Below are 12,720 nucleotides of genomic sequence, written 5' to 3'. Positions count from 1 at the left end.
TTTTCTCTCTCCCCCGCTCTGCTGCTTCATTCTCTCTTCTGCCCTCTCCCTTCCTTTCCTTTCAGGTGGAGCTGAAAGTTTGGTGGGAAATAAACCATGGAGCGTATTCCCCTTTTCCCCCTAAAATTGCAAACATAAGAATACACAGCTGCTGCCAAAAGCACAAAGAAAACATACTGAAAAACAGAGACAAGGAAAATGTTTTATTTCCTATTCTCTTTCAGTTATAATAACCACAAGTGTTCCTGTAACAATGGAAGTGATTTTTAAGTTGGTGATATCAACCACTCATTGGAGAATCTTATGAAAAAAATGAACAGATTTTGTGGATAGCACATCACAGTGTTCTGCTTGTGCTATTCAATGTGGGGGAGGATCGTTTCGTTAGGGACCCCAAAGTATCCTCTCTTTATGAACAAGCTATCGACTTGGTACAATCTGGCCCATTCTAAAGGGCGAAATAGTTCTTCACAAATATTTTTTTCCTGAGTATCAGGATTAAGTCATCTCCAGCTGGACTGCTGGACCGGCTGGACTAGAGGGTACCTACCTCTACACTTCAGCTGGGAGCTGCTTCTCAGTGCAGGGAAACAGACATGCAGGAGCTCTGCTCAGCTAGCATGCTAAAAAATAGTAGTGCAGTCAGGACAGCAGAGGTGGCATCTTGGGTGAATCGCCTGGGTAATCCCACCCAGATTCCCCAGGTAAATACTCAGCCAGCCCAACCCATTGCCCCTGACATCCTGGTTAAACTGCTATTTTTAGCACGATAGCTCAAATGGAGCTAGTATGTATCTGTCTACTTGCGCTGGGAAGCACACTCCCAGCTGCAGTGTAGACATACCCATTGTGATGGTATGAACTATCAGAGACAAGGAAATTACCCAACTTTCCTTCCAAATTGCTGGCAGGAATTGTGTTCCGGGTTTACTAAGAGTCCCCTCCAATACATCACTGAACTGATCAGATGCTTAAAAGAAAAATTCAGTGCATAATATTAACGTCTCAAAAACTATGGCTGCACTGATCTTCAAGTTAAAACAGTGATGTGCAGTTTCTGTATAATGTGTGAACTGATCCTGTGAGCACTTATTACCAAGTGTAGTGCTTACCATCCTTATCTTCATTGACTTGATTAGAACTGCGGAGGAGTCAGTTTTTGAGATCCTAATTTTAATCACTGCATTCTGCAAGAATTCAATTCGTGGATTTTTTTTTTAAAGGAAAAATATCAGTCAGTTTAGGTGTTAAGGAATTTTGTTAATGTTTAATGGTTGCGGCTTGGATTTTTTATATATAGAATAAAAAAATGGAACTAACAGGAAGTGTGCTAATTATCACTCTGCCATCTTTGTGTGATATATCCATTCCCCCGCTCTTCGTCTGTCTTCGTCTTAAGACTGTGAGCTCTTCAGAGCAAGAATAGGATCTTCCTCAGTGTAAGATAATACTGACACTTTTAGGAAGATAATAGCGACCCTATCCACACATTGAAACCCACTCCACATGAGAAAAGTATATTGGTTTCCTGTGCAGAGATAGCACAGCAGTTTTCATACATTGCATGTGTGAACTACATGTGATTCCATATAAGTCCAATATAGAAAATATGAGCAATTTGCAATTAAGTGAAATATATTTTTGTTCGATGTGGGCCTATGAAAAGCCTTTGGCAGCAACCTCCATCTGGGACTGAATGGAAGCACTGCTTCTGGGGAAATTATGCTGCCATGCAAAAGGGAAGCTAGGCCATTGTGAGTGCCCTGTGATCTGAAAAAGCTCCTCACAAATATGGGGTCATCTGAAAGATTGAAAGGATAGACCTGCTGCCCACACCACATAGAAGAAACGCCTCCTTCCCCACATTCTTAAGTTTTAAGATAATGGAGTGGCTGATATGGGACTTGATTAATAAAGAATTAAAGGAAGGTAATGTAATTAATGCCAATCAACAAGGGTTTATGGAAAATACAGCCTGTCAAGCTAACTTAATTTTTTCTCATGTGATTACAAGTTTGGTTAATAAGGGTAACAGAGTGGATGTAATACATTTAGATTTCTGCAAGGCACGTGACTTGGTACTGCATGACTGTTTAAAAAACTAGGAAGATATAAAATTTACATGTCACACATTAAATGGATTAAAATCTGGCAAACTGATAGGTGTCAAAGCGTAATAGTAAAAGGCAAAGCATCACAGAACATGTGTGTTTTTAGTGGAGTCCCCCAGGGATCAGTTTTTGGTCCTATACTATTTAACATTTTATTAAAGACCTGGAAGAAAATATTAAATCATCACTGATAAAGTTTGCAGATGACACAAAAATTGGGGGTGTGGTAAATAATGAAGATGATGGGTCACTGATACAGAGGCATCTGGATCAGTTCATAAGCAGGGTGCAAGCAAACACGGTGTATTTTTATATGGATAAATGTAAATGTATACATCTAGGAATAAAGAATGCAAACTATAGTTACATGATGAGGGACTCTATCCTGGGAAGCAGTGACTTTGAAAAAGATTTGGGATCGTGGTGGATAATCAGTTAAACATGAGCTCCCAATGAGACGCTGTGGTCAAAAGAGCTAATGTGTTTCTTGAATGCACAAACAGGGGGATCTTGAATAGGAGTAGAGAAATTATTTTACTTCTATATTTGGCACTGATGAGACTGCTATTGGAACAATGTGCTCAGTTTTGGAGTACACAATTCAAGAAGGATGTTAATAAATTAGAGAGGGTTCAGAGAAGAGCACAACAATAATTAAAAGATTAGAAAACATGCCTTTTAGTGATAGACTTGAGATGCTCAATCTATTTAGCTAACACAGAGAAAGTTAAGGTGTGAATTGATTACAGACTATAAGTACCTACCTGGGGAATAATTATTTAATAATGGGCTTTTCAATCTAGGAGAGAAAGGTATAATGTGATCCAATGACTGGAAGCTGAAGTTAGACAAATTCAGAATGGAAATAAAGTGTCAATTTTTAAGTGAGAGTAATTAACCATTGGAACAACACACTAACTGTCATAGTGGATTCTCCATCACTGACAATTTTTAAATCAAGATTGGATGTTTTTCTAAAACATTTGTTCTAGGAATTATTTTGGGGAAGTTCTACGGCCTGTGTCATACAGGAGGTCAGATTCGATAATCACAATGATCCCTTCTGGCCTTGAAATCATGAAGATGAAAGAAACTTTTCAAGGTAAGCGTTGTTGAGTTTCCACAAGATTTTTAGTTTTCCACTCATTAGGTATAAGGAAAGGATTCAGCCCTAGTATGTATTTTTAAATTGCAGGGTCCAATTTCAAGACAACTGAAACATTTTAAGAGACAGTAAATAATTTCTGAAATCTATATTAAGTTATTGACATTATGCAATACAGAAACTTTTGAAAAAATAGTATATTTTACATAATAATTAGCTCAGTGATTTTATTATGTTTAGAAGGCACCAGTTATAAACCACGCAGAAAGCATTAGGACAAATAGGCAAAATGATGGATTTGAACATATGGTATATTTTAACAAGTATGCATTACTCCCATTAATGCCAATATGAATTATGTGTGCACACTGAGAAAATAATATGCACCATAACACAAATATTTTCTCTAGAAATTATATCACTCTTTATTGTCAATAACATGCGACTCTTGCTCCAAACTTTAATGTTGTGGAATCCTTAAAAAAATAAATCTCATCTTTTCACATGTTAACATCAAGCAAAGAATATAAGGAGATGTTTATCTCATTCCAGTGAACTTTCTCTTCTTTGAAGGGCACTTATCTAATGAGTGGTGCTCTCTCTCAGAGTCCAGATCAAAAAGCCCAACTAGATAATGCACTAGATTAAGTTGCTACCTGGTTTTATTCTAAACTTCTTTAAATAACTTAGTGTACATGGAGACTTGTAATGACAACTGGAGAATTTGTCTAAAACTGACAACTGATTATACCCAGTGAATTAAGATGGATCTTGGCAATGTCAACCAGATGGGTTTAGAATGGAGAGCTATGTTTGGAACTTTAACATAATATAAGCATAGGAAATCATCATGAAAGTTCTTAAATACACAATTCATGCCTATTTGACTATAAGCTAGCAGTCACAAATTGTATCTACTCTGCATTAAATAATAAAATGGTAAATATCAGTTATGGAGCTATAGTCTGGTCTGCTAATTAAATTAATACATTATCAGAGAACAAGCAGATGAATAAACACTATGCTAGCGTATTACTACTATGTAGAACTGTCAGTATTCTGTCATCAGCCGTATGGATCTAATTTGATTCACGGTTTGGTTATTAGAACATAATGTATATTAATAAAAATAATTAAATGCCATGCAGTTTTGAAATGCTCTTTCATTATGTACTTCTTTCAGTAAGCAAGTATATAAAATCAAACTCGTTTGACACGTATTTGTGAATTATTCTTATTGAACTATTTAGTAAGTATATTATACAATGTACTGCAGATTTTATTAAATCAAACTATTCCCTTAATATATATATTAAGATGTAAATTCATATTATAAATTATACATCTTATATGTTCTGAAACAATATTTAGCATTAATATAGCTCTTTTCATCCACAGAACTCAAAGCATGATTTATTATGTATTTTTTTTATGTTTTCTAAACTTTTTATTAAGGCAAAGTTACAATTTTTTTTTAAGTAGCTTTAATGCAGCAATAAGATTGTGGTAACAAGCACTTAAAAAGTAACAACATTAAGAAGTTGAAGTGCAGGTCTCCACTAAAAAGGGCCTTTGGAAAAATGGCACTATGAAGTTCCACATTAATGTGTACCTCATTGCTTTCAATGTCATATCAGCTCTATTTTCTATCTCCTGGCTCTGCAAAATCATCCTGGATTCCGATAGTCATAATAAATTCTTTCCATATTACACATCATCACAAGTGATAGAGGTTATGCTGACCAAGGCACAGATACACCCGTGCAGCCCGACTGTGTTAAAATCATATCATCAGATAATCTCATTCAAATGTAAGGATTTTCCCAAACATTAACTCAGCCTTATATCACATCTCACATAGCAGTATTTTATGGTATGCTGTAAAACAATAATACATTAACATCTGTTTTATTTACCAAGGAAAGTAGGCCCAATCCTGTTCCTCCCTAAATCATTAGCAAAATTCACATTGACTGCAATAGGACTGGATCCCTCTGGTAGGCTCCAGGGAGATCCCACATGTCTAGAGAGAAGAGACTTCACATAAGGCACAGGTTTAAACTCCAAATCTCTCTCTGGAGTTTTTAAAAATAGATGGAGTTACAACTGTTTAAAACTGGAGTAATAGTGAATCTGGGACTTTCACTTAATCACACTGGCCTGCAAGTGGCCAAACTGCAAGAGAAGATGACAGTTAGCAGACCCTCTGCTGCCTATGAGTAGAGCCCTACCAAATTCAGGGTCAGTCCATTTTGGTCAATTTCACAATCATAGGATTTTAAAAATTGTAAATTTCATAATTTCAGCTATTTAAATCTGAAATTTCACACTGTTGTAACTGTAGGGGTCCTGACCGGAAAAGGAGTTTTGAGGGGATCGCAAGGTTACTGTGTGTGTGCGGGGGGGTTGTGGTGTTGCTTCCCTGACTTCTGCACAGCTGCTGGCAGTGGTTCTGTCTTCAGAGCTGGGCAGCTGGAGAGTGATGGCTACTGGCCAGAAGCCCAGTTCTGAAGGCAGAGACACTGCCAGCAGCACCGCAGAAGTATGGATGGCATGGTATAGAATTGCCAATCTTACTTCTGCACTGCTGCCTGGAGAGCTGGGCCCTCAGTCAGCAGCTGCCACACTCTGGCTGCCCAGCTCTGAAAGCAGCAGCACAGAAGTAAAGATGGCATGGTAACGTATAGCCACCCTTACTTCTGCACTGCTGCTGGCCGGGCACTGCCTTCAGAACTGGGCGCCTGGCCACCAGCCACCGCCCTCTGGCCTCCCAGCTCTGAAGGTAGTGCAGAAGTAAGGGTGGCAATACTGTGACACCCCCCCCCCCCCGCAACTCTCTTTTGGGTCAGGACCCCCAGTTTGAGAAACGCTGGTCTCCCCCATGTTATCTGTATAGTATAGGGTAAAAGCACACAAGAGACCAGATTTCACGGTCCGTGATGTGTTTTTCATGGCCGTGAATTTGGTAGGTATCCTTTATTTATGTATAACAAGTAAGTTTGCTTGGTTTAGGTGTTTTGTTTTGTTCTGTTTGCTTGGTTTAGGAGTTTTGTTAGTTGTCCTGGTTCATATTTTAGAGATAAACATTGATTTTAAAAAACTGTATGTTAAGGGTCGAACAAAAGGTCGAACATACATGCATTCACAAGTCTAGAAAAATTATAAACCAAGGAATTAAAAGGCAACAATGTAAAAAATAATTAAGCTGGCTTTTAAAAGTAATTATCAAAAGCTAAAGAACAAACAACATTGACAACTATGTAAATGAAGTAAAAACAGTATCCTATCCATCACAAATACTTATTTCCTTAATTAGGTATGTGTGTTACAAGATATTGTCATCACAGCATTAGTGTCTCTGAGAGCCACTAATTGTCTGCTCCTATATCCAATCCCAGTCTTTGGGCTAGGACAACTGAGTCTTCTATCCTCTATTAGGTCCTTTATCCATAAAGGTAGGTAACCCATTTCTGTCCAAAGTGAATTAAAGCTCTACGTAGGCTTTAAAAGCTAAGAATCTCAAGCAAAAGATGCACTCCAAATATGTGTCTCCAATACCCATGAGTGTCTGTACAGCCACCCAAACATCCCACAGCAACAGCCAGAACTTCCCTTACAATCTTTATTAATGTTACCCAACAATTGATAGTTGTGGTCAGTCATGCCAAATATGCATCCTTTCCATTAAGGCGCGACCTTATCACTTATTTAATGAAATTGACTACAGCAAACAAAATTATACAGTCAAGACAGATGATCATTTGAAGTTGTATTGGCACTAAGCCTCTGATTCAATTGCAGCTGAATGAGCAGCTAACAACTATCTATATGAAAGAAAGCTATAAGAAAACAGCAAAGTGAATAAAAACTGCTTATGACTGCATCTGGTTCCCTATTTGCTCACTAAACAGTAGTATCACCAATAATGAACCATGTACATTTCCACTTTTTAATGTAGACCAGAGGTGAAAACACCCATTGACTTCATTGGGGATATGACTGCACCCAGATATTTATAATCAACCTACATATTATTTGATATCCCTCTTTCAGTTTGACATATGCAGAATTATACCATATCTACCATATACCAGCTTTTTTCAGGATTCTTACTGAAAGATGTGACCGCATCCTAGTTTTAACATAACTCAGTGGACAAATTTGCTTTGTGCCACAGGTGAACCCTTTTCACATCAGAATAAGGCAGAACATTATGGAAATTTAAAACACTGATAACGAATGGAGACCAATTCATATTAAAATATTTCAGAAGCTTTCAACTTAAGTTAAACTGTGCTGATACTGTATTAGTATCTAACACTACAAGGCAAATGGAAGTTATAACAAAACACTCTTTCAAGAATTCTACCTGTGCGTGTTGTTGACTTCCCAATAAATACTACCTTCATAATCCAAGGATATTTTATTGTAGTTCTTCATTTTAGATGGAACCTAACTCACACACATTTCTTAAGAGGTCCTCAGTTTCAGACTGTTTAAATATGAATACAGAACATATAGAGCAGGGGAAAAAATGGAAATTGCAATGCATCTAGTATCAAGAGGAGTAAATGTACTTACTTCATTTCTAATATTTCTTCAAGCTGTTTTCTCCGCTCTATTCTGAGGTTAGCCAGATGTGCTTCTTTCTCAGCCAGAGACTGCTGTGTTGAGGCAAGACGGGCTTTGGTAGCATCCAGTTCTTGTCTGGTCTTTTCCAGTGCATTCATCAGTTCTTCTAACTAAAAAGCATAGATTGTTTAAGTTCCATATTCTTCATAGCAAATAATATTTTATAAACACAGAAAAGTCATAGTAGGGATGAATATAAGTGGAAGCATTGTTCAAATCCATTCCCACTTTTTACTGGTTAAAAAAAAAAATCAGTTCTTAAACATCAGGAAATGATCGAGTTTCCAAAAATCCATCTAGTCACCAATAACATTTATACAAACCATTGAACTAACGTACATTACCAAGAGCCCTTCAACCTGTGCCATTGCCATAAATACTTCCTACACCACTTAGTCTATGGAACTCATTATGGACCTGTGGTAGTAACTCTATAGTTCAGGCTCTAATAGCACTTCCATTACAAACTGATCTTGACACCACACAAAACTTTCACCAAAAACCGCTCCTTTCAGACTTACATTTTATGTGATAACTGGTGAGAATCTCTGATGAGTGTATGGAGCACGTGGAACAGGGGAAGAGCTAAAGTTCTGACATTTGAACATCTATTTTTTAATTCATGGAATATATTCTCAACCTCAGCTCCGTTTTAGCAATTTTTTGGGAGATTTCCCAATAAATACGAAATGCATTCATGGGGAATTGATTAAAAAAAGAACCCTATTTTAAAAAATAGCAATTTAGAAAAAAGTGTAGGCTGTGTTATAAAAGTGACATAATATTATTTAAAGAATAAAACTCAACCTCTGCAGAAAGGAAAATATATATTCCACTTGCCTGGCAGCAGCAGGACTGTCTTGTGGGTGGATCATTACATTTACAGAACTGTTAAGTTTATATGACAGGGTAGAAGGTCACTACATGGTTACTGCTAAAAAGCACATTAACTCCAGCATGGCGTCCCCTTACCCTTGGCACAGAAACTCAGCAAGTTAATGAATGAGATAAGACTGAAGACTGCAGGCCAATCAGACTTGATGTCATCCACTGGTCCAAATTTTGCACGTGTGTGAGCAGAGAATTAGGCTTCCAGTACACAAGTGCAATGGTCCTAAATTGGGGATTTCACTTTGAGTTTTTTTGTCAGAGTAAAACCATTTTGTATTTGTTATATGCACCTCCTACAAACACATGACGAATAAAACACTTGAAAAGTAAGATTGGTCACTACAGATATTTTGTTGCTCTTTTCTTTCTTTCTTTCTTTCTGCCTACTTGTAATCTGCTAAAAAATATAGTAGCCACTGTAGTAACTGCCACATCACTAAATACAGACTGTGGTATACTTTGGGGTATAACGTGAAGTTTTATACTTTTTGAAGAGTTTTGTGTGAACAATAGGTGGCAGATTTCCCCAAGATCCTGCAATTATGATATTTAGAGAAATTGTGACACACTTCCTGTTTTGTTTTCTTACTCACCTACTCCCCTCTCCAAAAAATTAAAATTGTATAAATTAACCAACAGTGGAGGAAAATATGTGATGCATTACATGAGACTAGCCAGAAAGTGATAGGGGAGGGAGCCAACTGGAATATATCCAACCTGACTGCTTTTTTTTTTCTGTGCTACCATATTGTTGATACTATGGAAGGCAAGCAAAAATGTTTGCTTTTGCTGGTGTACAGAAAAAGTCTGACAGAATTCAGCTATGGTCATATAATCAGACTGTCTACAGAGAAAATAAGACGTTTTCCCCAAGTTCATTTTTAATTACTGCTTGTCTCTATGTTGTTATTTAAATCCTACTACCATGCAATCAGCACATATAAACCACATACTTCTTTTTCAAGTTGAGCAAATACTGTGCTGCTTTTCTCCCACATAACAGCTCTGTGAAGCAGAATGAACACTATTATATGAATCAAACAATAGTAATCAGACTCAAACATTATTTAAAAACTTATATATTACTTAACCCCTTTACCATAAGTACAGTGCAGCCATTCTCTATTGACATTCCATTGAGGTTGATGGGAAATTAGAATGTGCCTGGTACATTCAATACAGAAGAAGGCATGTTCTACTAGGACATACCTAGAATTGTCCAGCTATACCGAAAGGACACTTGGTATGGATTTAATCAGGCTGCAACTTTATTATTAGATGTCTGGGACTACCTGGCAGACAAAACTGTACAGTGCAGGCAATTCCATGTTCATTCAATCCAAACGGCTACCCTTCCTCTCGCAAGACTGGACAACGTCCGTCCTGCTTCAGGTGCAGTGCAGTCATTAGCAACAGCAATGAATTGGTTAATACCTTTCAATATCTTTCTACCCTGCCCCTCAAAAAGTAAAACTGGCGAAATACAGATATAAATGAAACAACAAAGAGAAATGATGTTCATCCTGCGACCAGTTCTGTGCAGGCGCAGAATTACACTGACGCAGAGCCTCTTGCAGGGTGAGGTCTTTACATTTATTTGAAAATAGCTATTACTGCCTTTCCACAGTGACTACTTCCTAGAAAAGTTATACTTGGGAAAATACATATTGAAAAAGAGAGAAGATCTGCACTGTGACCTACAGCAAAAAAGAAAAAGTGAACAAAAGGAAAACTAAGGATGAACACAAGGGGGTGGGGGTTACTTGCAATAATTTATATCATCTTTGATCATATAATGTCAATATGTTACCATAAAAATACAAATAGGATTTAATGTTCTACATAGTCACATACAAAGGCATGTGAATTACCTTACCTTGTCCCCAAAGAAGTCCAACTATATATAAAACTTAACTTAATATTTTTCTTGTTTTAATAGGATTATTCCAAAATCTCATCCTTAAATTTCTCCAAACCCTGTATGCTGTTTTATCTACTCAATTCACATTAATAATAAGTACCATCTAATTAAGTCCCCAATCTATTAGTTAAAGTCAGTTGCATCTGTTAATAGTAACATCTATAAAGATCCAGGCCTACAAAGTGATTCAAATGCATGGACCCGTATTTCACAACAGTGACATCAAAGTCAGTGAGACTCTGGAGGTGTGGGCCTGTATGCAGTACAAGACCCTGAATTGGAACAACAGCATCATATCTAAAGTTTTAAAATTTACTTTTTCCTTCTCCTGAAGCATTAGTCAGATTTGTCCTACTGTGTGTTGATAGACACAACTCACATCAAGTTTCCTATCAAATCATTTGAGAATATTTTTAAAGCAGGTAAAGCGATCATTATCTTTCAACTGTTAATGCGATGACATTTTTATTTATTTATTTTTTACTTTATTTTGGGAAATAAAAAAGTCAAGTAGATTTGTAAAAATATCTACACATAGAAGTGATGAGATTTTAAAGGTAGAGAGAAATTTTTTTGAAAGGTGAATAAAAAAACTTTAAGACTACAAATCATTAGCATGTGTAGACTCAAAAGCTATACATACATTTACATTTTTAACACAATATTTGCAAATCAATTCCTCCTTCACTTTTCTGACAAAACTTAAGTTCAGGGTTCTATGTTTCCTTACCTACTTATCTCACAAATATCTAAAGCAGCACCAGGATTTGATTGGCAGGCAGGCTGGTAGCATAGAAGTGTAGGACTGGAAGGGACCTCCAGAAGTCTTCTAGTCCAGTCCTCTGCACTCAAGGCAGAACTAAGTACTATCTAAACCATCCCTGGCAGGTGTTTGTCTAACCTGCTCTTAAAAATCTCCAGTGATGGAGATTCCACAACCTCCCTAGGCAATTTATTCCAGTGCTTAACTACCCTGATAGTTAGGAATTTTTTTTCCCAATGTTCAATTTAAATCTCCCTTGCTGCAATTTAATCCCATTGTTTCTTGTCCTATCCTCAGAGGCTAAGGAGAACAATTTTTCTCCCTGCTCCTTGTAATAGCCATTTATGTATTTGAAAACTGTTATCATGTCCTCCCTCAGTCTTCTCTTCTCCAGACTAAACAAACCCAATTTTTTCAACCTTCTCTCACAGATCAAGTTTTCTAGACCTTTAATCATTTTGCTCTTCTCTGGATTTTCTCCAGTTTATCCATATCTTTCCTGAAACATGGCGCACAGAACTGGACACAATGCTCCAGCTGAGGCCTGGAACAGTGGAAGAATTACTTCTCATGTCTTGCTTACAACAGTCCTGCTAATACATCACAGAATGATGTTTGCTTTATTTGCAACAGTGTTACACTGTTGACTCATATTTAGTTTATGATCCACTATGACCCCCAGATCCCTTTCTGCAGTACTTCCTAGGCAACCATTTCCCATTTTGTATGTGTGAAACTGATTGTTCCTTCCTAAGTGGAGTACTTTGCATTTTTCCTTACTAAATTTCATCCTGTTTACTTCAGACCATATCTCCAGTTTGTCTGGATCATTTTGAATTTTAATCCTATCTTCCAGAGCACTTGCAACCTCTCCCAACTTGGTATCATCCACAAACTTTATAAATGCACACTCTATGCCATTATTTAAATCATAGATGAAGATATTGCACAGAATGGGACCCAGAACTGATCCCTGCAGGGCCCCACTTGATATGTCCTTCCAGCTTGACTATGAACCACTGATAACTATTCTCTGGGAATGGTTTTCAAACCAGTTATGCACCCACCTTATAATAGCTCCAGCTAGACTGTATTTCCCTAGTTTGATTATGAGAAAGTCACGTGAGACAGTACCAAAAGCCTTACTAAAGTATAGCAGGAAGTGATTTTCAAATACCTTCTTCGAAAATGTATGTGTGTGTGATTGCTAATGTCACAATCAAGGTCAGTGCCCCTACATATATATATTAAATATACACACTCACATTATATTATAATGTAAAAGTATCAGACAATC

At 37.1% G+C, this 12,720-nt stretch overlaps 1 protein-coding gene across 21 annotated transcripts in view; it reads right to left on the bottom strand.

The window, feature by feature from the left end:
• Positions 1 to 12,720, bottom strand: part of ERC2 (ELKS/RAB6-interacting/CAST family member 2) — an 829,921-nt gene that overhangs the window by 327,250 nt on the left and 489,951 nt on the right. For all 21 annotated transcript variants that reach the window (XM_074957759.1, XM_074957756.1, XM_074957751.1 and 18 more), the window contains one exon: positions 7,798 to 7,958. In XM_074957759.1, coding sequence (XP_074813860.1) covers positions 7,798 to 7,958 — 161 coding nt within the window. The remainder of the gene's footprint in view (positions 1 to 7,797; positions 7,959 to 12,720) is intronic.

Source organism: Natator depressus, chromosome 7 (genome assembly GCF_965152275.1).
Source record: "Natator depressus isolate rNatDep1 chromosome 7, rNatDep2.hap1, whole genome shotgun sequence".
NCBI lineage: Eukaryota > Metazoa > Chordata > Testudines > Cheloniidae > Natator > Natator depressus.
The sequence above is the reverse complement of the archived record's forward strand: the minus strand, read 5'-3'. Positions and strand labels throughout refer to the sequence as shown.